The 23094-nt window shown below is 47.2% G+C and overlaps 1 protein-coding gene across 1 annotated transcript in view; it reads right to left on the bottom strand.

The window, feature by feature from the left end:
* Positions 1–15555, bottom strand: part of LOC119975821 (zinc-binding protein A33-like) — a 31776-nt gene extending 16221 nt beyond the window's left edge. Inside the window, exons 1-5 of the mRNA XM_038815701.1 lie at positions 14748–15555; positions 14563–14658; positions 14236–14469; positions 2977–2999; positions 2764–2879 (exon numbers count right to left, since the gene is read on the bottom strand). Coding sequence (XP_038671629.1) covers positions 2764–2879; positions 2977–2999; positions 14236–14469; positions 14563–14658; positions 14748–15158 — 880 coding nt within the window. The 5' untranslated portion in view covers positions 15159–15555. The remainder of the gene's footprint in view (positions 1–2763; positions 2880–2976; positions 3000–14235; positions 14470–14562; positions 14659–14747) is intronic.
* Positions 15556–23094: the final 7539 nt, after the last annotated feature.

Here is a 23094-nt window from a genome sequence, read left to right as displayed (position 1 = left end):
ATGCTTGCCTTCATTGGCCGGGGCATTGAGTATAAGAATTGGCAAGTTATGTTGCAGCTCTATAGAACCTCAGTTAGGCCACACTTGGAGTATAGTTTTCAATTCTGGTCGCCACACTGCCGGAAGGATGTGGAAGCTTTAGAGAGGGTGCAGAAGAGATTTACCAGGATTTTGCCCGGTATGGAGGGCATTAGCTATGAGGAGCGGTTGAATAAACTCGGTTTGTTCTCACTGGAACAACGGATTTTGAGGGGCTATCCGATAGAGGTCTACAAAATTATGAGGGGCATAGACAGAGTGGATAGTCAGAGGCTTTTTCCCAGGATAGAGGGGTCAATTACTGGGGGGCATAGGTTTAATGTGCGAGGGGCAAGGTTTAGAGGAGATGTACGAGGCAAGTGTTTTACACAGAGGGTAGTGGGTGCCTGGAACTTGCTGCAGGAGGAGGTGGTGGAAGCAGGTACGATAGTGACATTTAAGGGGCATCTTGACAAATACATGAATCGGACGGGAATAGAGGGATACGGACCCAGGAAGTGTAGAAGATTTTAGTTTAGACGGGCAGCATGGTCGGCACAGGCTTGGAGGGCCGAAGGGCCTGTTCCTGTGCTGTACTTTTCTTTGTTCTTTGTTCAGACAAGATTGAGAAAGGGGTGGGTTCGCCAAGTATAGGGGCTGCTTTAGCACAGGGCTAAAGAGCTGGCTTTTAAAGCAGACCAAAGCAGGCCAGCAGCACGGTTCAATTCCCGCACCCGAACAGGTGCCGGAATATGGCAACCAGGGGCTTTTCACAGTAACTTCATTTGAAGTTTACTAGGGACAATAAGCAATTTTCATTCATTTCATTTCCACTCAGGGCTGGACTCAAAGACCAGAGGGGTAGCGATCTTGATCAACAAACGAGTGGCATTCGAGGCTGGGAGAATCGTGTCAGACAAGGTGGGGTAGGTACATAATGGTGAGTGGGAAGTTGGAGGGGTGTGGGTGGTACTTGTGAACATATATGCTCCGAATTGGAACGATGTGGAATTCATGAGGCGGGTGTTAGGTAAGATCCCAAACTTAGGGTCACATAACCTGATCATGGGAGGAGACTTTAACACAGTCATTGATCTGGAATTGGAGCGGTCAAAATCCAGGACAGGGAGGAGGCCGGCAAAGGAATTGAAGGGGTTTATGGAACAGATAGTGGGAGTAGACCCATGGAGGTTTGCACGGCCAAGGGTGAAGGAGTTTTCCTTTTTCTCACATGTCCACAAGGTATGCTCTCGCATCGACTTTTTTGTTCAGGGCAGGGCGCTAATACCGGAGGTGGTGGATACTGAGTACTCGGCAATCGCTGGAGCGCAGTCGGGGAGAGAGTGGGTTGGCGCTGCCGAACGTCTGCAATTACTACTGGGCGGCTAATATAGCCATGATTAGGAAGTGGGTAGTGAGGGAGGGGTCGGCATGGGAGTGGATGGAGGCGGCGTCATGTGAAGGTACCAGTTTGGGAGCACTGATAACGGCACCTCTTCCGTTCTGGCCGGCCCGATACTCCACAAGTCCGGTGATGGTGGCGGCTCTGAGAATCTGGGGGCAATGGAGGAGATATAAGAGAGTGGAGGGAGCATCGGTTTGGACCCCGATTTATAATAATCATCGGTTTGTTCCGGGTAGGCTGGATGGTGGGTTCCGGAGATGGCAAAGGGCAGGAATTAGAAGGATGGGGAATCTATTTATAGATGGGAGCTTTCCCAGCTTGAAAGCCTTGGAGGATAAATTTGAATTGCCAGCAGGAAATGGGTTTAGGTATTTGCAGGTGTGAGACTGAGAAAACAGGTGCCGGCCTTTCCGCTGCTGCTGCCATGGGGGATACAGGATAGAGTAGTTTCCAGTACCTGGGTGGGAGAGGGGAATGTCTCAGATATTTACCAGGACGGGGAGGATGCGCAGACTCCGCATAGACAGTGACCCAAGCCGGAATCGAACCTGGGACCCTGGAGCTGTGAAGCAATTGTGCTATCCACAATGCTATCCTGCTGCCCTTTGGGTGGATGCCCTAAGCAGGGTTAATACCTCCTCATCATGTGCCAGGCTCAGCCTGACATAGTTCAAGGTAGCCCACCGGGCACACATGACAGTGGCTAGGATGAGTACGTTTTTCGGGGTAGAGGATAGGTGTGCGAGGTACGCGGGAAGCCCAGCAAATCATGTCCACATGTTTTGGGCCCGAAGCTTAGAGGGTTTTGGCAGGGTTTCGCTAAGGCAATGTCCACGGTACTAAAAACATGGGTGGTGCCGAGTCCGGAGGTAGCGATCTTTGGAATGTCGGAAGAGACAGTAGTTCAGGGGGCGAAGAGGCCGACGTCTTGGCCTTTGCCTCCCTGGTAGCCCGGAGAAGGATCGTGTTAATGTGGAGGGACTCGAAGCCCCCGAGTATAGAGACCTGGGTTAGTGACATGGCTGGGTTTCTCAGTCTCAAGAAAATAAAGCTCGCCTTTAGAGGGTCAATGGTCAGGTTCACCCGGAGGTGGCAGCCGTTCGTCGACTTTCTCGGGGAAAATTAAAATGTCAGCAGATGCAGAATTCCAAGCGGGAGGCGGGGGAGAGGGTCGGATTGTTGTTTTATGGTTGGGGTGTGTGAAGATTGGGATGGGGGTAAATGTTTATTATACCATGTTGATGTCATTGTTAATGTTATTATTATAAAAATTTTCAAATACATTAAAGATTTCTTAAAAAATAAATAAATCAGGATAGAGGAACTTATCTGAGTTTTACCAGGGTTAATGACATCCAGCATTTCTCTCCACACTGGGAATGGGAAAGGGCTGTTGAATTTTCCGATGGACAGGACACCATCTGCTACTGACAGCTTTTTATACTCATCACTAATCCTGGAAATATTAAAGAGTTGATTATAAATTGACCACAAACACTTTGCTGAGTAATTTTACCAACTTGCCCTGAGTTTCAGTAAAGTTCATGTCCTACCTCCTCTTCCGAGATGCTTCCTCCTGAAATAAACAAAACACAAATCTGAGTTGACAGAGACGGACTGTCTATATCCAGAAAGCAGAAATGACCCTCACATTGTTACAAGCTGCTGAGAATTGTCAATTCCCATTGCTGCAGACATGGAATAGAAAGAGGATGTTACACAAAGGATATTGAAGCACAGGAGAAAGTATCAAAAAGATCGACAGCAACTGAGAGGCTTCAACTAACAGCAAAGATTGATCAACTTTACTGTAGAAAAGAGAAGACCTGATTGAGATCTTTCAAATGATGAAAGGGGTCGGGTTTGAGAGATTCAGTGAAGATGTTTCCACTTGTAGAGAATCCAGAAATCGGGATAGAAACATAATATAGTTACAAATAAATCCAATGGTGAGTTCAGGAGAAACTTCTTTCCCGAGAGAGTGATGAGAATGTGGAACTCACTATCACACGGGGTGGAATTTACTCCAGTCTGTCACAGCAGTGAGCATGGTGTCCGGACATAGGGGGCTGGATTCTCCGACCCTGCAGCTATTTCTGCAGGATCCACCTGGTCTTACGACCAGAAAGTCGGCGCTTCGCCTGCACTGATCCTCTGCCCGGTGGGGGGGCTCACAGCCGCGCAGGGTGAAGACCCCAGCTTTACCTGCGGATCGGGCCGGGGAATGGCTGAGTCTGTGGCCACGTGTGCACGGCGGCGGCCTGCGGCCCCTGTAATCAGCCTCGCCAGCCCCGGACCACCCGCCCCCCTGCCAGCGGAACGTCTCGCCCCCCCCCCCCCTGACTGTGAAGGGGCAAACTCCAAGGGTCTGACACTACAGTCAAGATGGAGGGTCAAGAAAGGTCAACCTGGCTCCCGGGCCTACAATTCACACCAGAAGGAGCAGCCGGGTGGGGAATTGGAATTTATCAGCCAAATCCCAGGGGGATTGGGGCTGAGGTTTTTAAAATAACTTCAGGGTAACAACCAAATCCTGGGGGGATTTGGGTTTGAATTGAGGAAGGTTTGGGCTGAAATGTGGGGTTTTGTCTGTGGATTTTCAGGAGAGGCTTTTTAATAAGTTGTGGTGATTTGTGTGTTTATGTGGAAGCCGAGGTTAAACTGTGGAGGGACTTCAATTGGAAAAAAGCAATTAAATTTTGTGTAATGTTATTTATACTAGTTTAGAGCTCTTTGTACTCGGGTGTTGGGAGTATTTTTCTAAAAACAAGTTTGTGGTTGAGTCTGCGTAATTTAATATAGAACATAGAACAGTACAGCACAGAACAGGCCCTTCGGCCCTCGGTATTGTGCTGAGCATTGTCCGAAACCAAGATCAAGCTATCCCACTCCCTGTCATTCTGGTATGCTCCATGTGCCTATCCAATAACCGCTTGAAAGTTCTCTAAGTGTCCGATTCCACTATCACAGCAGGCAGTCCATTCCACAGCCTAACCACTCTCTGAGTAAAGAACCTACCTCGGACATCCCTCCTATATCTCCCACCCTGAATCTTATAGTTATGCCCCTTTGTAACAGCTACATTCACCCGAGAAAATAGTCTCTGAACGTCCACTCTATCTATCCCCCTCATAATCTTATAAACCTCTATTAAGTCACCTCTCATCCTCCTCTGCTCCAGAGAAAAACCATAACTCCCTCAACCTTTCCTCATAAGACCTATCCTGCAAACCAGGCAGCATCCTTGTAAATCTCCTTTGCACCCTTTTCAATGCTTCCACATCCTTCCTATAGTGAGGTGACCAGAACTGCACACAATACTCCAAATGTGGTCTCACCAGGGTCATGTACAGTTGCAGCATAACCTCATGGCTCTTAAACTCAAGCCCCCTGTTAATAAACGCTAACACACCATTGGCCTTCTTCACGGCTCTATCCACTTGAGTGACAACCTTCAGAGATCTGTGGACATGAACCCCAAGATCTCTCTATTCCTCCACATTCCTCAGAACCCAGCCGATGACCCTGTAATCCGCATTCAAATTTATTCGACCAAAATGAAAATGAAATGAAATGAAAATCGCTTATTGTCACAAGTAAGCTTCAAATGAAGTTACTGTGAAAAGCCCCTAGTCACCACATTCCGGCGCCTGTTCGGGGAGGCTGGTACGGGAATTGAACTGTGCTGCTGGCCTGCCTTGGTCTGCTTTCAAAGCCAGCTCTTTCGCCCTGTGCTAAAGCAGCCCCTATACTTGGCTGACCCACCCCTTTCTCAATCTTGTCTAATCATCTCGCACTTATCAGGGTTAAACTCCATCTGCCATTTTCCGGCCCAGCTCTGCATCCTATCAATGTCTCTTTGCAGCCTACAACAGCCCTCCACCCCATCCACTACTCCACCAATCTTGGTGTCTTCAGCAAATTTACTGACCCACCCTTCAGCCCCCTCGTCCAAGTCATTGATAAAAATCACAAATAGCAGAGGACCGAGCTCTGATCCCTGTGGTACACCGCTGGTAACTGGTCTCCAGGCTGAAAATTTTCCATCCACCACCACCCTCTGTCTTCTATCTGATAGCCAGTTACTTATCCAATTGGCCAAATTTCCCTCTATCCCACACCTCCTTACTTTCTTCATAAGCCAACCATGGGGAACCTTATCAAACACTTGGAACACTTCCTCAGTGTTTCCCCCCCTACCCCCTCCTCTAACCAAAAAAAAACCCAACAACCACGGTCGTTGGGAAGCGGGAGCGGGCTCCGGATTTTCAGCGGGAGCAGGGGCCTGTCGTGAAGGTGAGTGAGTGCCTTTAAATTTGCTTATCTTTCAGCGGGAGCAGCCTCCGGATTTACGGTGGGAGCAGGGGCCTGTCAGGAAGGTGAGTGAGTGCCTTTAAATTTGCTTAACTTTCAGCGGGAGCGGCCTCCGGATGTTCGGCAGGAGCAGGTGCCTGTCGGGAAGGTGAGTACCTGTATACAAGTCGGGCCGTTGCTAAACCCGAGACACTACACTTGCAGTATCCCCCCACCCTTCCACCTCCTCTAACCTAAGAGGTTGAGGGAATATCAGGCAAGCTCTTCCTTTCTTTTTCTTGTTTTTTTATCTAGAGGGTATGGCAGGGAAGGCAGTGCAATCTGCCTGATTTCATCTGTGGGAAATGCACCCAACTCCAGCTCCTCAAAAACCATGTTAGGGAACTGGAGCTGGAGCTGGATGAACTTCGGATCATTCAGGAGGCAGAGGTGGTCATAGAAAGAACCTTCAGGGAGGTAGTTACGCCAAAGAATAAAGATAGATGGGTGATGGTGAAAGGGGCTGGGGGAAGCAGTCAGTACAGGGATCCTCCGTGGTCGTTCCCCTTAGTAACAGGTATACCGCTTTGGATACTGTTGGGGGGGTACTTACCAGAGGTCAGCCATGGGGTACAGGTCTCTGGCAAAGAGTCTGTCCCTGTTGCTCAGAAGGGAAGGGGGGAGAGGAGGAGAACATTAGTCATTGGAGACTCCATTGTTAGGGGGATAGTGTAGCCACCTAAGATGGACACTGGGCTAACAAAATGGAGAACTGCTAAGACTGCAGGGAAAAAGCAGTTTAGCCAAGACAAGCAGTCTGCAAAGACTGATTAGCATTCTGCACGTAGCAAAACTAGTTTATGGCCAGGTGGAAGATCTCAACCAAAGGTGTTAATAGCAAAACGCTTTGCATATTAATGAGGCAATCCAGATCTGGGCACACACAATAGCAACATTTGGTTTTGAATAGATACTTTAAGTGGAGGCCCAGACAAAACGGCACCAGAAGTATCCATCAAAAAAGACCCTAGAGACCGCCCCACACATCGAGAAGGGACCCTCAGATTGGGGGATTTGTGAGACATCGATTGGGAATTGATCCAATCAATGCATGACAGGCAAAGCCCGCCCCGAAAAGGCACGGACATTGGGGGCCACTATAAAGATAGACCCCACACATGGTCCTGTCTGTTGTTTGTGCTCCGGCTTGAGCTGTTGTTTCTTGCTCCGGCTTGCTGTTGTATCCTGACTCCGACTCCAGCCTCCAGATCCTGTCTTCTATCACCAGCCGTTGAGCACCAGCCATCGTTCAGTAAGTCCCAAAACGACGCTCGCTACGTGAACTTATACAGTACTCGTCTAATAACGAACAGAAGGTGCAGCCCAGAAAGGAACAAAGGCCTTGTCCCCTGACCTTGCTGGTTCCCACTTAGATAAGTATTTAGTCGTTTAATAGTAGAAATAGGTATTAGTCTTTAGCGTGTGCATGCGTATTTATTATATTTGTATAATAAATATTGATCGTTGGAACTTACTAATCGGTGTATAGTTTTATTACTTTGAACCTGACCTTGAGATACTTGTGAGGTGTTTATATACGACACCTGGCGACTCCGAGCTGAAATTACACATACAGAGCCTAGCAGTGTTAAGCACACGGCCTTTAAACGGAGGCGTGTTAATACACTCCAATAAACGCGTATTACACTCAAGTAAAACGTGCAACAATAGATAGGAGATTGTGTGCGAACGAGAGAGACTCGCGGTTGGTGTGTTGCCTCCCAGGTGCCAGGGTCCGCGATGTCTCGGATCGTGTTTTCGGGATCTTTAAGGGGGAGGGGGAGCAGCCCCAAGTCATGGTTCAGATAGGTACCAATGACATAGGTAGGAAAAGGGATAGGGATGTAAGGCAGGAATTCAGGGAACTAGGATGGAAACTTAGATCCAGGACCAACAGAGTTATTATCTCTGGGTTGTTACCCGTGCCACGTGCTAGCGAGTCGAGGAATAGGGAGAGAGAGCAGTTGAACACGTGGCTGCAGAAATGGTGCAGGAGGGAGGGTTTCAGATTCCTGGACAATTGGGGCTCATTCTGGGGTAGGTGGGACCTCTACAGGCGGGATGGTCTACATCTGGACCAGAGGGGTACTAATATCCTGGGGGGGAGGTTTGCTAATGCTCTTCGGGAGGGTTTAAACTAGTTCAGCAGGGATTTGGGAACCTGAATTGTAGCTCCAGTACACAAGAAGCTGAGAGTAGTGAGGTCATGAGTCATGTTTCAAAGTTGCAGGAGTGTACCGGCAGGAAGGAAGGTGGTTTAAAGTGCGTCTACTTCAAAGCCAGGAACATTGGGAGTAAGGTGGGTGAGCTTGCGGCATGGGTTAGTACCTGGGACTTCGATGTTGTGGCCATTCCGGAGACATGGATAGACAGGGCGAGGAATGGTTGTTGCAGGTGCCGGGGTTTAGATATTTCAGTAAGCTCAGGAAAGGTGGTAAGAGAGGGGGAGGGATGGCATTGTTAGTCAAGGACAGTATTACGGTGGCTGAGAGGAAATTTGATGAGGACTCGAATACAGGTAGTATGGGCTGAGTTAAGAAACAGGAAAGATGAGGTCACCCTGTTAGGGCTTTTCTATAGGCCTCCGAAAAGTTCCAGAGATGTAGAGGAAAGGATTGCAAAGATGATTCTGCATCGGAGCGAAAGTAACAGGGTAGTTGTTATGGGGGACTTAAACTTTCCAAATATTGACTGGAAACACTATAGTTCGAGTACTTTAGATGGGTCCGTTTTTGTCCAATGTGTGCAGGAGGGTTTCCTGATGTAGTATGTAGATAGGCCAACGAGAGGCGAGGCCGTATTGGATTTGGTACTGGGTAATGATTCAGGACAGGTGTTAGATTTGGAGGTAGGTGAGCACTTTGGTGATCGTTGACACAATTAGATTACGTTTACTTTAGCGATGGAAAGGGATAGGTATACACCGCAGGGCAAGAGTTATAGCTGGGGGATAGGCAATTATGATGCAATGAGGCAAGACTTAGGATGCATCGGCTGGAGAGGAAAACTGCAGGTGCTGGGCACAATGGAAATGTGGGGCATGTTCAAGGAACAGCTACTGCGTGTCCTTGATAAGTATGTACCTGTTAGGCAGGGTGGAAGTGGTCGAGCGAGGGAACCATGGGTTACTAAAGCAGTTGAAACACTTGTCAAGAGGAAGAAGGAGGCTTATGTAAAGATGAGACGTGATGGTTCAGTTAGGGCGCTTGAGAGTTACAAGTTAGCTAGGAAGGCTCTAAAGAGAGAGCTAAGAAGAGCCAGGCGAGGACATGAGAAGTCTTTGGCAGGTAGGATCAAGGATAACCCTAAAGCTTTCTATAGATATGTCAGGAATAAAAGAATGACTAAGGTAAGAGTAGGGCCAGTCAAGGACAGTAGTGGGAAGTTGTGCGTGGAGTCCGAGAGATAGGAGAGGTGCTAAATGAGTATTTTTCGTCTGTATTCACACAGGAAAAAGACAAAGTTGTCGAGGAGAATACTGAGATACAGGCTACTAGACTGGAAAGGCTTGAGGTTCATATGGAGGAGATGTTAGCGATTCTGGAAAGTGTGAAAATAGATAAGTCCCCTGTGCCGGGTGGGATTTATCTTAGGATTCTCTGGGAAGCTAGGGAGGAGACTTCTGAGCCTTTGGCTTTGATTTTTAAGTCATCTTTGTCTACAGGTATAGTGCCAGAAGACTGGAGGATAGCAAATGTTGTCCCCTTGTTCAAGAAGGGGAGTAGAGATAACCCCGGTAACTATAGACCAGTGAGCCTTACTTCTGTTGTGGGAAAAGTCTTGGAAAGGTTTATAAGAGATAGGATGTATAATCATCTGGAAAGGAATAATTTGATTAGAGTGTTGTGAAGGGTAGGTCGTGCCTCACAAACCTCATTGAGTTCTTCGAGAAGGTGACCAAACAGGTGGATGAGGGTAAAGCAGTTGATATGGTCTATATGGATTTCAGTAAAGCATTTGATAAGGTTCCCCACGGTAGGCTATTGCAGAAAATACAGAGGTATGGGATTCAGGGTGATTTAGCAGTTTGGATCAGAAATTGGCTAGCTGATAGAAGACAAAGGGTAGTGGTTGATGGAAAAAGTTCTGACTGGTGTCAAGTTACTAGTGGTGTACCACAAGGATCTGTTTCGGGGCCGCTGCTGTTTGTCATTTTTATAAATGACCTGGAAGAGGGCGTAGAAGGATGGGTGAGTAAATTTGCAGATGACACCAGAGTCGGTGGAGTTGTGGACAGTGCAGAAGGATGTTACAAGTTACAGAGGGACATAGATAAGCTGCAGAGCTGGGCTGACAGGTGGCAAATGGAGCTTAATGCAGAAAAGTGTGAGGTGATTCATTTTGGAAGGAATAACAGGAAGACAGAATACTGGGCTAATGGTAAGATTCTTGGTAGTGTGGACGAGCAGAGAGATCTCGGTGTCCATGTCCATAGATCCCTGAAAGTTGCCACCCAGGTTGAGAGGGTTGTTAAGAAGGCGTAAGGTGTGTTAGCTTTTATTGGTAGAGGAATTGGGTTTCAGAGCCATGAGGTCATGTTGCAGTTGTACAAATCTCTGGTGCGGCCGCATTTGGAGTATTGCGTGCACTTCTGGTCGCCACATTATAGGAAGGATGTGGAAGCATTGGAAAGGGTACAGAGGAGATTTACAAGATGTTTCCTGGTATGGAGGGAAGATCTTATGAGGAAAGTCTGAAGGACTTGAGGCTGTTTTCATTAGAGAGAAGAAGGTTAAGAGGTGACTTAATTGAGGCATGCAAGATGATCAGAGGATTAGATAGGGCCGACATTGAGGGCCTTTTTCCTTGGATGGTGATGTCCAGCACGAGAGGACATAGCTTTAAATTGAGGGGACATAGATATAGGACAGATGTCAGAGGTAGGTTCTTTACTCAGAGAGTAGTAAGGGCATGGAATGCCCTGCCTGCAACAGTAGTGGACTCCTCAACACTAAACTGGGGCTGTTGCTGTTTGTCATTTTTATGGACTATAGGGGAATAGTGTAGAGGGACTTTAGAGGGGTTTCACAGGACGGCGCAACATCGAGGGCCGAAGGGCCTGTACTGCGCTGCAATGTTCTATGTTCAAACGCCTTACTAAAATCCATGTATACGATATCAACTGCCCTTTCTTCATCTACACACTTAGTTACCTCCTCAAAGAATTCAATCACATTTGTGAGGCAAGACTTACCCTTCACAAATCCATGTTGACTATCCCGGATTAAGCTGCATGTTTCCAAATGGTCATAAATCCTCTCCTTCAAGATCTTTTCCATTAACGTATCAACCACCGAAGTAAGACTAACCGGCCTATAATTACCAGGGCCATTCCTATTCCCTTTTTTGAACAGAGGAACAGCATTCGCCACTCTCCAGTCCTCTGGCACTAGCCAGCCGGCAGTGAGGACCAAAAGATCAAAGCCAAACGCTCTGCAATCTCATCCCTTGCCTCCCAAAGAATCCTTGGATATATCCCATCTGGCCCAGGGGACTTGCCGACCCTAAGGTTTTTCAAAATTGCCAATACATCCTTCCTCAGACAATCTACCTCCTCCAGCCTACCCGCCTGTATCACACTCTCATCCTCAAAAACATGGCCCCTCTCCTTGGTGAACACTGAGGAAAAGTATTCATTGAATGCCTCTCCTATTTCTTCTGACTCCATGCACAAGTTCCCACTACTGTCCTTGATCAGCCCTAACCTCAGCCTGGTCATTCTTTTATTTCTCACATCAGAGTAAAAAGCCTTGGGGTTTTCCTTGATCCGACCCACCAAGGACTTCTCATGCCCCCTCCTAGCTCTCCTTAGGCCTTTTTTTTTAGCACATTCCTTGCTACCTTGTAACCCTTAAGCGACCCAACTGAACCTTGTTTTCTCATTGTGATGGTCACCACTGTTGTATTTTATTGTATATACTGGCATTACGGTATTATTATGGGTCTCTATCCCGTCTCATCGTAATTCATAGTGCATCACTCATCCTTACATACACTTCCTTTTTCCTCTTGACAAGACATTCAACCTCTTTTGTGAACCATGGTTCCCTCACACGGCCATTTCCTCCCTGCCTGACAGGGACACACATATCAAGGACATGCAGTATTTGTTCCTTGAACAAGCTCCACTTTTCATTTGTGCCTTTCCCTGACAGTTTCTGTTCCCATCTTATGCTCCCGAATTCTTGCCTAATCGCATCATAATTACCCCTCCCCCAATTATAAACCTTGCCCTGCCGTATGGCCCTATCCCTCTCCATTGAAATAGTGAAAGACACCAAATTGTGGTCACTATCTCCAAAGTGCTCTCCCACAAACAAATCTAACACTTGGCCTGGTTCATTACCCAGTACCAAATCCAATGTGGCCCCCGCTCTTGTCGGCCTATCCACATATTGTGTCAGGAAACCCTCCTGCACACACTGTACAAAAACTGCCCATCATAACTGTTCGACCTACAGAGGTTCCAATCAATATTTGGAAAGTTAAAGTCACCCATGACAACTACCCTGAGACATCCACACCTATCCATAATCTGTTTTGCAATTTCTTCCTCCACATCCCTATTACTATTTGGGGGCCTATAGAAAACTCCTAACAAAGTGACCGCTCCTTTCCTATTTCTAACTTCAGCCCATATTACCTCAATAGGCAGATCCCCTTCGAACTGCCTTTCTGCAGCCATTAAACTATCCTTGATTGACAATGCTACTCCTCCACCTCTTTTACCACCTTCCCTGCTCTTACTGAAACATCTATGTCCCGGAACTTCCAACAACCATTCCTGTCCCTGTTCTAACCATGTCTCTGTAATGGCCACTACATCGTAGTCCCAAGTACCAATCCACGCTCCAAGTTCACTGACCCTCAACAGTATCCAAAACGGTATACTTGTTACTGAGGGGAACGACCACAGAGGATCCCTTCACTGACTGCTCCCTCACAACCCCTCTCACCATCACCTATCTATCTTGATTCTTCGGAGTAACTACATCCCTGAAGCTACTATCTATGACCACCTCTGCCTCCCGAATGATCCGAAGTTCATCCAGCTCCAGCTCCAGTTCCCTAACGCAGTTTCTGAGGAGCTGGAGTTGGGTGCACTTCCCACAGGTGAAATCAGCAGGGACACTGACGGTGTCCCTCACCTCAAACATTCTGCAGGAGGAACATTGCACTGTCTTCCCTGCCATCCCCCCAGATAACTTTTTAAAAATAATCTTTATTGTCACAAGTAGGCCTACATTAACACTGCAATGAAGTTACTGCGAAAAGCCGCGAGGCGCCACATTGCATCGCCCCTTCAGGTCAACAGAGGGAGAATTCAGAATGTTCAATTCACCAACAGCACGTCTTTCGGGACTTGTGGGGGAAACTGGAGCACCCGGAGGAAACCCACGCAGACACAGGGAGAACGTGCAGACTCCGCACAAACAGTGACCCTGTGGTGATCGTAGATCTGAGTAGATGCAATACAACTGAGCAAGCACTAGAGGGAGCACGGGAGAGCTATATTTTCACAGGGACAGGAAGTGACGACACACTTCACGGAAGGCAGAACTCGTAGCAGGACACAGACACACAAGCAGACAGCATTTGAGGTAGCCGTAAGTTAAGCTCTGAAGAGAGAACAAATTCACAATAAAGCATCTTCTCCACATTTGAGACTAGGAGCTTTATTAAGACACGAGGAACAACACACCGGAGGAAACCCACGCAGACACAGGGAGAACGTGCAGACTCTGCACAAACAGTGACCCAAGCCGGGAATCCAACCTGGGACCCTGGCACTGTGAAGCAACAGTGCTAACCACCGTGCAAACCACTGTGCCACCCAATGTTTTTTATAAAATCCGCAAGTCAAGACCATCAGTCAGAGGAAACGGGAGCGTGAACCTCTTCCAGTCCCTCAATCAGATACAGAGTGCAACTGAACAAGGGCATTCCCGCTACATCCTCAATCCCACCATCTCTCCCCCCCCCCATCCCCTCCCAGAATCCCACCAGTAATCCCAACAGGGTTTGATTTTCAGGCTTCCCGTATTGTGAGACCCCTGCTCATTGCTGGGGGAATACCAGAGACAGCAGGATGAGAACATTAATTGCCCTGTTAAGGGGCTGAATTGGTTACAGGAAGGCTGTCCCACAAGACTTACCACCACGGACTTAATCTGTGTAGAGATGGAAAGACAACAGAAACTGCACACAGTGTCATTCCCCATGTCCCCTTCCACTCACCCCACACCCTGACTAAATGTACCCCGGGGGGGACAGCATTAAATTCCACCCACCCAGGGAAAGGCAGGGATACATTTAAGGAGAAGCTGGATAAACACATAAGGGAGAAAGGAACAGAAGGATATATTGACAGGGAAATGAAGTAGGATGGGAGGAGGCTCGTGTGGATCATGTTGTGACTGTGAACTTTCACTGAACTAAACTGAAATATAATCCCTCACCTTCAGAAATCTCACTCCGTCTTTTTGTTCCAACTGCTTTTCCAACTTTGAGAGCTTCTCCTGAATACAGTTTAAATTCTCCTGAATTTCACAAAGATTTTCCTCCATTGTTTTCAGAATTTTTTCCTCTTCTTCCCTGAGATCTCGGATGAAACGCTGCTCTTTCTCAGTGAGAATCTGGTGCATTTTAGTGAACTCGGATGTGATGTGGCTCTGCAGACTGACCGACTGTTTCTATAAGAAGAAACATTAAAAATAATATGTTTCTGTCATAAAAACAACAAAATAATGAATTAAATTTGGAAGCTCAGCACAGGGAAACTTTACCCTAATTTGGGAAATCTTCTGTTTCTGCTGCTGCTCCATTTCGAGAACAGTCGATTTCTTCTGTGTGAGAGAATCTAAGGAAGATTTCACCCCATCCTGGGATTGGGAGAGAAAATCAGAAAACAAAAGTGTTAGATCCTGAAAAGTGATCAAATAATCAGGGGATCAAAACTGTTCCCTTTTACCTTGTAGATTTCAACAGCTTCTTTAATCGGGATGAAGCGGTGTTCTCTGTGTTCCCGCGAATCTCTACAAATCAGACAGATCAATTTCTTGTCAGTTTCACAAAACAGCTTCAGTTCTTCCTGATGTTCCTCACAGTGAAATTTACTTTCCTTCTCTTTCTGATTCAGCTTTAATTTTCGAGCTTTCTCAGCCAGATTCACTAAGACGCGATTGGTTCTGAGGTTTCTTTCTGGAAACTCCTGTCGACATTCCGGGCAGGAGTTTCTCTCCTTCTTTTCCCAACACTGGGTGATACAGGAGCAGCAGAAGTTGTGTCCACAGTCCAGTGAAACCGGATCAGTGAAGAAATCAAGACAAATGGGACAAATTGCCTCCTCGGACAAACTCTGCTCGTGCTGTCTGGAAGCCATGTTCACACTCAGCACTTCCTGATTCAAACCACTTTCAGTTCCAATGTTCCTGCTCTGCTGCTGAACACATTCAGTTCAGTAACTCCCTCATGACGTTCACGGCAATACTCAAGGAATTATTGTTATTTGCTGCTCTCGGTCCCATTGCTTTGGGAGTTGGAGATAAAACTCAGAGCAGAATTCAGAATAAACCAGGTTAGAGGGAATAATTGAACCCAGGCGATGAGAGTGAAGGTCTGTTGGTGGTGGGGGTGGGTGGAGAGAGGATGGGAGGAGGTGGGGATTTTGTCCTGTGAGTGAATGGCAGCCTGCTGCTCTCCTTCATTAACTTCTGTCTCAAAGCAGCCCCAGGCATGGATGGTCAAACTGTGTTTTACTTTGTGGGAAACACAAACTGAAACATGTTGTCCAGCTCCTCCTGACCTGTCCCTTTACGTACACCCAGCCTGACTCCAACTCAAGTTAGATGTTTGGTATTTATTTATTAGGAATTATTTTGACTGAAATTTACATTATGTCACTGTGAAAACGAAGAGCTTTTGAAAAAATCACTTTTGAGGATGACAAGATTGTCTGAATTTATTCCAAGGTAATTTTTTTTCTTGATTTAAAAGCGAGTCTGAAATGTCTCTGGTGCTGGCTGACTCCTCCCCCAGCCCTAAGGGCTTTTCATACTGATGATGGGGGTGTTGCTTGAGTTGATTTGTTGATTAGGAGGGACTATGAGACACTCACCATTTGGGACTTTTTGTGAATGAAGAGAATCTCAACTCACTTCACCATCCTGGTCATTCTTTACCCTTTGACCCTTTTCACAATCTATAATTAACTCCTTGCTGCTCTTTGACACATTCCCAATGTAAAGAGCGGCTGGATTTGTTTATTCTCAGTGTCAGCTCGAGGTGATACCAGCACATTCACTATTGTGAAAGATCTTGTGGAACAAGTTCTGTGAGTTGGGGAATTTCAGATGATTAATAAAGATAATGGAGCATAATTTCCACATTGGCCATGAAACAAATCTGTGTTTGTGACGGAGCAGAAAGCTCACATTTCAAATCCATCTACATTTTTCAGACTGGTGGAAAGAACAACAACAGTTAAAATCGTGTTGGAGAAAGTCGTCAATGAGACTGGGATTTGTAAAGTGCCCCTGATTTTAATGGAATTTGAGGAACTATATTCAAAACTTTCTGACTTTTGAAATCGCAATTGGTTATGAAAGAATGTCTCCTGAAATCCCTCTATTCAGTCCAGTGACTGAGATATTAAATCAAACCACTCGTATTGAACCCTTTCAGGGTCACTAACTGTTGGGAAAGTCCTCCCCTTTTCACTTTCCCAATATAGTTAATTACTGACTAAATTCTAATCCAAATGGATAACACAAGGTGTTCAGAAAAGATAGGAAAGGAAGGAAAGGAGGAGGGACGGTGGTATTGGTTCGGGAGAACATTGCAGTTCTGGAGAAAGAGGATGTCTCGGGTGATCCGTGGGTGGCAAGGTAACACAGTGGTTAGCACTGTTACTTCACAGCGCCAGGGTCCCAGGTTTAATTCCCGGCTTGGGTTACTGTCTGGGTGGAGTCTGCATGTCCTCCCCGTCTCTGCTTGGGTTTCCTCCGGTGATGTGTTAGGCAGGTTGGTTCGATGTGGTCTGCACTCGATGCAGTGATGCTACAAACAGACCTCTAACACTGGAGAAGGTCCAACACAGTTTTATTGAACGATAGAACTATTATACATACTCAACTGTGGGTCAACACTATACTGAACTGACTGGAGACCTTGTTCTAGCCTGACCAGACTTACGAGCTACCGCATGGTGTTTGCACTGGCTAGCTCGTGGACTCTGACTGTCTCAGTGGCTGGGTCCAGAGAGAGCGGGAAACCTAGCGCCCTCTGGCTTTACAGTGGTAGTGTCCTGTCTGGTGATTGGCTGCACTGTGCTGTGTGCTTACTGGTCATCCTGTGTGTCAATCACTGCCTGTCTGCACCTCATTATATACGTGAGTATTCCACGAACCGCACGGGGAGATCGATCGGGTTGTCCCCATGGGTCTCGTGGGGGTTACAACAGAGCCTTTTTCAATCGTTGGTAAATATAGTTCGTACATATAGAGCTCCATCTATAAACATACATAATACACAGAATGTGAACTGCCTGTTAAAACATGCTTTCCTCATGCTTTTAGAAAAACAAGCCCATATCAGAGAGGTCAGATGGCTGTGCCTGCCTCTTTCTGCAGGTTATGGGGATCATTGGCAAGAACATGGAGTGATCACAGAAAGCACAGGTACATGGAGCGAGGAAAAAGAGGACAAGGTGAAGATTGGGCCTCCAGCCAACGCTCTTTCATTTCCTCTTGATCATGGTGCCCTGGCCATTGCCTGTCTTGTCTACCCTGTGAACCCCACCTCCTGGAAAATCCCTCTGGACATCCAGGGCTCCACAGTAACCTGTTTGAGAATATTGCTTCATTGCTGGTCTCATTACCAGCCCTTTTGTCTTGCACCATCATTTAAAATAAACATTTGTGTGTCTTCAGTATCTATCACAGATTTCCTTTGTAGTTCTTCCACCTCCCTCCTCCCACGGCCTTCCCCACCTCTGAACCTGTGGTATGTCTAACCTTTTGCAGTTTGATAAAAAGTCATCAATCTGAAAAGCAAATTCTACCTCACTCCACAGATGCTGCCAGACCTGCTGAGTTTTTGTGTCATTCCCTCTTGTTACTTGAATGATTGTGTGTGATTACCTGGGGCTGCTGAGAGTGTGATTGTTCTTGATAAGAACATGATCGTTTTAGTTTAAGTTCGTGCCATGAGAATGTCAGAGATTCAAATGAAACTTTCGTAATTTCTGAAAGTTTGGCTTCTTATGTTTCAAGTTAGATATTTGGCCTGGATTTATTCCGGCTGAGGCTTGTATGAATGATAAAATGCAGAATCCTTTTAGAAAAGGGATAAAAAGCAGCTTTCGAGAATTGTGAAATTAGTTTGAAAATGTTCCTCGTACTTTTTGTTTCTGTTGATTGAAGAGGAAGTCTGAAACAGCTGTCGTATTGATTGACTCCTCCGTCACCACAATGGCTTTTCACAGCACAGAACTAATTAACTCTTTATTTGCCATATTGCACTCCTCAGTTTACAGACATGGGAGTGGATTCTCCGGTCCCCCAGCCGTGTTTCTCGGGAGCGTGCCGATCGCGGAGGGCGCGATTCTCTCTTCCTGCCACTTGTCCATAGGATTTCCCATTAAAGCCATCCCGCACAGCTGGGAAACCCACAGATGAGGGTGCACTTCCAGCAGGAAAACAGAATCTCAACAGCCGGAGGGTTTTAGCTCAGGTTATATGTTTGTTTTTAAGAATCAACTTCAACAATGCCAGCACACTTATTACATTCCTGTGGGAGAAGTGTTGTGCCAGAGAGTTTGAGCTGTTTGATCGAGATAATTGAGCATGAATTGCAGGCCCTATCATGAAATAAATACTTTGGGCAGGATTTAACCACCGTGTTGTGCCCAATGAGGATCTGGGCGCGCCTGGTAAATAGCAGGAAAGTCCAAAATCATGATTCACACCAGGCATGAACCAGTCTGTAATTCACCTGACCCGTACCCGATGGCGAATTTCAGATCTCGCCCAGGAATAGCGAGCATATCATAAACCCTCATCTGCATTCATTTCCCCCAATCCCTCCTTCATCCTCCCATCTCCCATTTTACTCCTTCCCCCAACCCCTCCCTCCCTCTCCCCCCACCTCCATTCCCCACCCCTCTATCACACAGCCTCCTCCCTGACCACTCTCTTCCACCCTCCAAGGGTCTGTGTAACCTCACCCCAGGGTTTGCACTGTTGCCTCGCAGTGCCAGGGTCCCAGGTTCGATTCCCGGCTTGGGTTGGGTTGCTGTCTGTGCGGAGACTGCACGTTCTCCCCGTGTCTGCGTGAGTTTCCTCCGGGTGCTCCGGTTTCCTCCCACAAGTCCGAAAGACGTGCTTGTTATGTGAATTGGACATTCTGAATTCTCCCTCTGTGACCCGAACAGGAGCCTGAATGTGGCGACTAGGGGATTTTCACAGTAACTTCATTGCACTGTTCGTGTCAGCCTCCTTGTGATGATAATAATAATTAATGTTCAGACCCCCAGCTGTGGTTAACACAGACTGAGCGATCCCTGGGCACCACCATTCAAGACGCGGCTTTCCACTGCGGTTACCACTATAGCAGCGTTGGCTTCTTTCCAAGCATTGTTGGCACCATCTCCTGCGTCCTCCAGTGAATGTCATTGCTCTGGCCTATCATCGGCATCAGCTCTGGGACAATCTTGTCCAGTAGCTTGGCATCTGACTGGGACCCAGCAGACCTCCGACTGCTGGCCCCCTTGGTTCCTACCTCCACCTGATGTACATCAGCAACTGTGTGGTGCTCACTGGATTGTACCCCAGAAGCCTGTCCACTAATATCGCCCACCAAGGAGTATGTCTGTGTGCTGGTGGAAGGTGGGGTGATAGCTGTGATCTCTCACCTGGTGTCCCCTCAGAGCTCTGCTCCGAGGTGGTCCCTTGGGTGGTGGAGGGCAGGGAGCGACTCCGGATAGCCCATCAGATGGTGATCACGCCTAACAATGGACATGTGGTCGGTGAGAGGGAAGGATCATTTAGTCTGACCTGAACAATTCATTTGAGACGGATCATCTGGGTGAAAGGGCCATGGATCCTCACCCCGTGGCACAGGCCAACCTCACTGTTGGTTACTGCTCACTCCTCGGACAGCCCCGTGATTTCCAGGGCCCGTTTCTCATCGGGGGTGAGGACACAGATCCCTGGCTATCCTCTCCTCCGGAGACAAAGAGAGGGCATTGTGAGCCGCATGTTCTTTTTAATATAAATTTAGTGAACCCAATTCATTTTTTCCAATTAAGGGGCAATTTAGCGTGGCCAATCCACCTACCCCGCACATCTTTGGGTTGTGGGGGCGAAACCCACGCAAACACGGGGAGAATGTGCAAACCCCACACGGACAGTGACCCAGAGCCGGGATCGAACCTGGGATCTCGGCGCCGTGAGGCTGCAGGGCTAACCCACTGTGCTGCCCGTGAGCTGCATGTTTGATGGGTCAGGGGGGTCTATAGCAGGTGACATGTGTGGGCACTGCACCTGGACATGAAAGGATTGTGCTGGTGGGTGCCAGGGGTTCTGAGGGACAAGCACGAAGATCGGATGTGAGAGGGTGCAAAGTGTCAGCCAGTGATTTGTGGAGAGGGGCGAGGGATTGGGGTTGGAATTTGAGGGGTGGCAGGTGGAACTGATGTCAGGAGAGGGGTAACTTCCCCCTGCAACTCGGTGGAGGTCGTTGGCCTCCCGGCATTGGATGGTGGTCCTCCTCCTGGTCATGCTGCCCGAACTGACAGCCGCTGCCACTGCCTCCCCAGCAGTATTGGTGGTCCTGCTGCTGGCCCTCCGACCCCCCCCCCCCCCCCCCCCCTCAGGGGAACAGGGTGCCCTGACTCACATCCAAAGCATCTGGCCAGGTCGGCATCCCCATAGTGAGCAGCAGGTCTGTGCACTGCCATGCTTGTGTGTTGACTGGGAGTGAATGGTGAGGAACATTTAAAAGCTGCCCACCCTCGTTAGCGGTGAGAAGCTGAGGCACAGGTTCGGTAAATCAGACGGCGAGACAACCAGTAATGGCAAAAATCTTGTGGGGGCTCATCTTCGGCACTCAGTGCTGTTGAATACAGGCTGTGATCTCGCCAATAGTAACACCATCGAGTAACACCCTGCCAAACGTGTCCAAAATGACACTTCAAAATGTTTCCGTTCAATCACGCTCTATATTTAACACAGAATGAGAGAGGTCTTGTGTGACAACGAGTAGCTTTCCTACCTTTGGACCATTAGTTCCAGGGCAAACTCTGAGACTTTATGGCCATGGAAGGTTTGTTCATAACATGGTCAAACAAGTTGATTATTAGCTTGTAGATACTTATAGTATGCCTAATAGCAGGTGGTAAGAATGGGAGAGATGGCCATAATGCAGAAGGCAATGAGAAACCACTGCAGCACTCTGCCAGGAATGATATTGTCCAATCCAATAGAAGTCTATGGTTGCTAATGCATTGTGGGAGGAGGAGAATTGGTATCGAGCAGCTTGAAGGAAAAAACAAATAGAACAATTAAAACTAATTTGGTGAATATAGTGAGATTGGGATTTTAAATTTGGTTTTGACTGTAATTGCAGGAACTGTGTTTATAAGTTCACAAGTGACAACTGTGGACTTTTGAAGTCACAACAGATCCTTAAATTGTCTCCTGAAGCACGTCTATGCTGTTTGACCGACAAAGGAAAACCATTGCCATTGATCTGTCACAGACACTGAATGTTGCAAAAGGTCCCCTTTATAGTTCATGGCTGTGGTTAAATACTGACTAAATTCACCTGGATGGGGAGTTATTTTCTATTTAGATATCTCTTGCTGTTGGATCTTCTTGTGACCAAACAGAGAGGAGGTACCTGAATACCTTTCTAACCTGTGTTATGCCCACAGCAGATGTTAATTGCTGAGCAAGTCACATCCCTGAGGGAATTTGATATATGAATGAAGCCCCGTTTTCATCATATTCTGAAAGGGAGAAGAAATTTCCTGATCTCAGCAGCATCGAATTCCAGTTCCATTTCTTGAGTTTTAAAAATGGTCGGCACGGTAGCACAGTGGTTAGCTCTATTGCTTCACAACTCTAGGGTCCCACCTCCAGGTGCTCCGGTTTCCTCCCACAGGCCAAAGATGTGCACGTTAGGGGATTGACCATTTTAAATTGTCCAAAAAAAGGTTCGGTGGGGTTACAGGGGTGCAGGGATGTGGTAGAGGTGTCGGCTTAGGTAGGGTGCTCTTTCCAAGGGCCGGTGCAGGCTTGATGGGTCGAATGGCCTCCTTTTGCGCTGTTAATTCTACAATTCTATGATTCGATGAAAGGTTTATTAAAAAGAAGTTAAGAAGGCTTGAACACACAAGATTACACAGTCAAAATAGTCTGACAAAATATTCCCCTCCAAAAACCTACTTGATCAGATCCACAAGTAAACACCTTCCAGGCAACATTCCGTGATAGATGTTTAACTGCAAAACTCCAGGAATGTTGCCTGAAGCAAAACTGCTGTCACTGCAGTCAAGGTGTACCACACAACTTCTCAAACTCGCTTCTGCTGTGCTGTAGAATTCCAGGAATCTTCAGAAACAAAACTGCTTTCTCAAACCCAAGAGTTTTCTGGCTTGACTGGGTGGTTGATTCAAACTGTGCACCTTACACAGAAACATACATAGAAAATAGAAACAGGATGGGGCAATTCGGCCCTTCGAGCCTGCTCCAGCATTCATCATGATCATGGCTGATCATCAAGTTCAATACCCTGATCCCGCCTTCCCCCCATATCCCTTGATCCCTTTAACCACAAGAGCTATATCGAATTCCTTCTTGAAATTACACAACGTCTTGGCCTCAACTACTTTCTGTGGTAGCGAATTCCACAGATTCCACTCCCTTGATGGAGAGATTTCTACTCACGTCAGTCCTAAAAGGCCCTTATCCTCAAACAATGAAATCTAGTTCAGGACTCCCCCACCATCAGGAACATTCTTTCTGAATCTACCCTCTCTAATCCTGTTAGAATTTTGTACGTTTCTATGAGATCCCCTCTCACTCTTCTAAACTCCAATGAATATAATCCTAACCCACTTAGTCTCTCCTCAATTGACAGTCCCGCCATCCCAGTAATCAGTCTGGTAAACCTTTGCTGCACTCCCTCCATAGCAAGAACATCCTTCCTCAGATAAGGACACCAAAACTGCTCACAATACTCCAGGTGTGGTCTCACTAATCCCTATACAGTTGTATAAATATGTTGTACAATTTATACAAGTTGCAGTAAAACAT

The sequence above is a fragment of the Scyliorhinus canicula genome, chromosome 13, assembly GCF_902713615.1.
Source record: "Scyliorhinus canicula chromosome 13, sScyCan1.1, whole genome shotgun sequence".
NCBI classification, from domain to species: domain Eukaryota; kingdom Metazoa; phylum Chordata; class Chondrichthyes; order Carcharhiniformes; family Scyliorhinidae; genus Scyliorhinus; species Scyliorhinus canicula.
The sequence above is the reverse complement of the archived record's forward strand: the minus strand, read 5'-3'. Positions and strand labels throughout refer to the sequence as shown.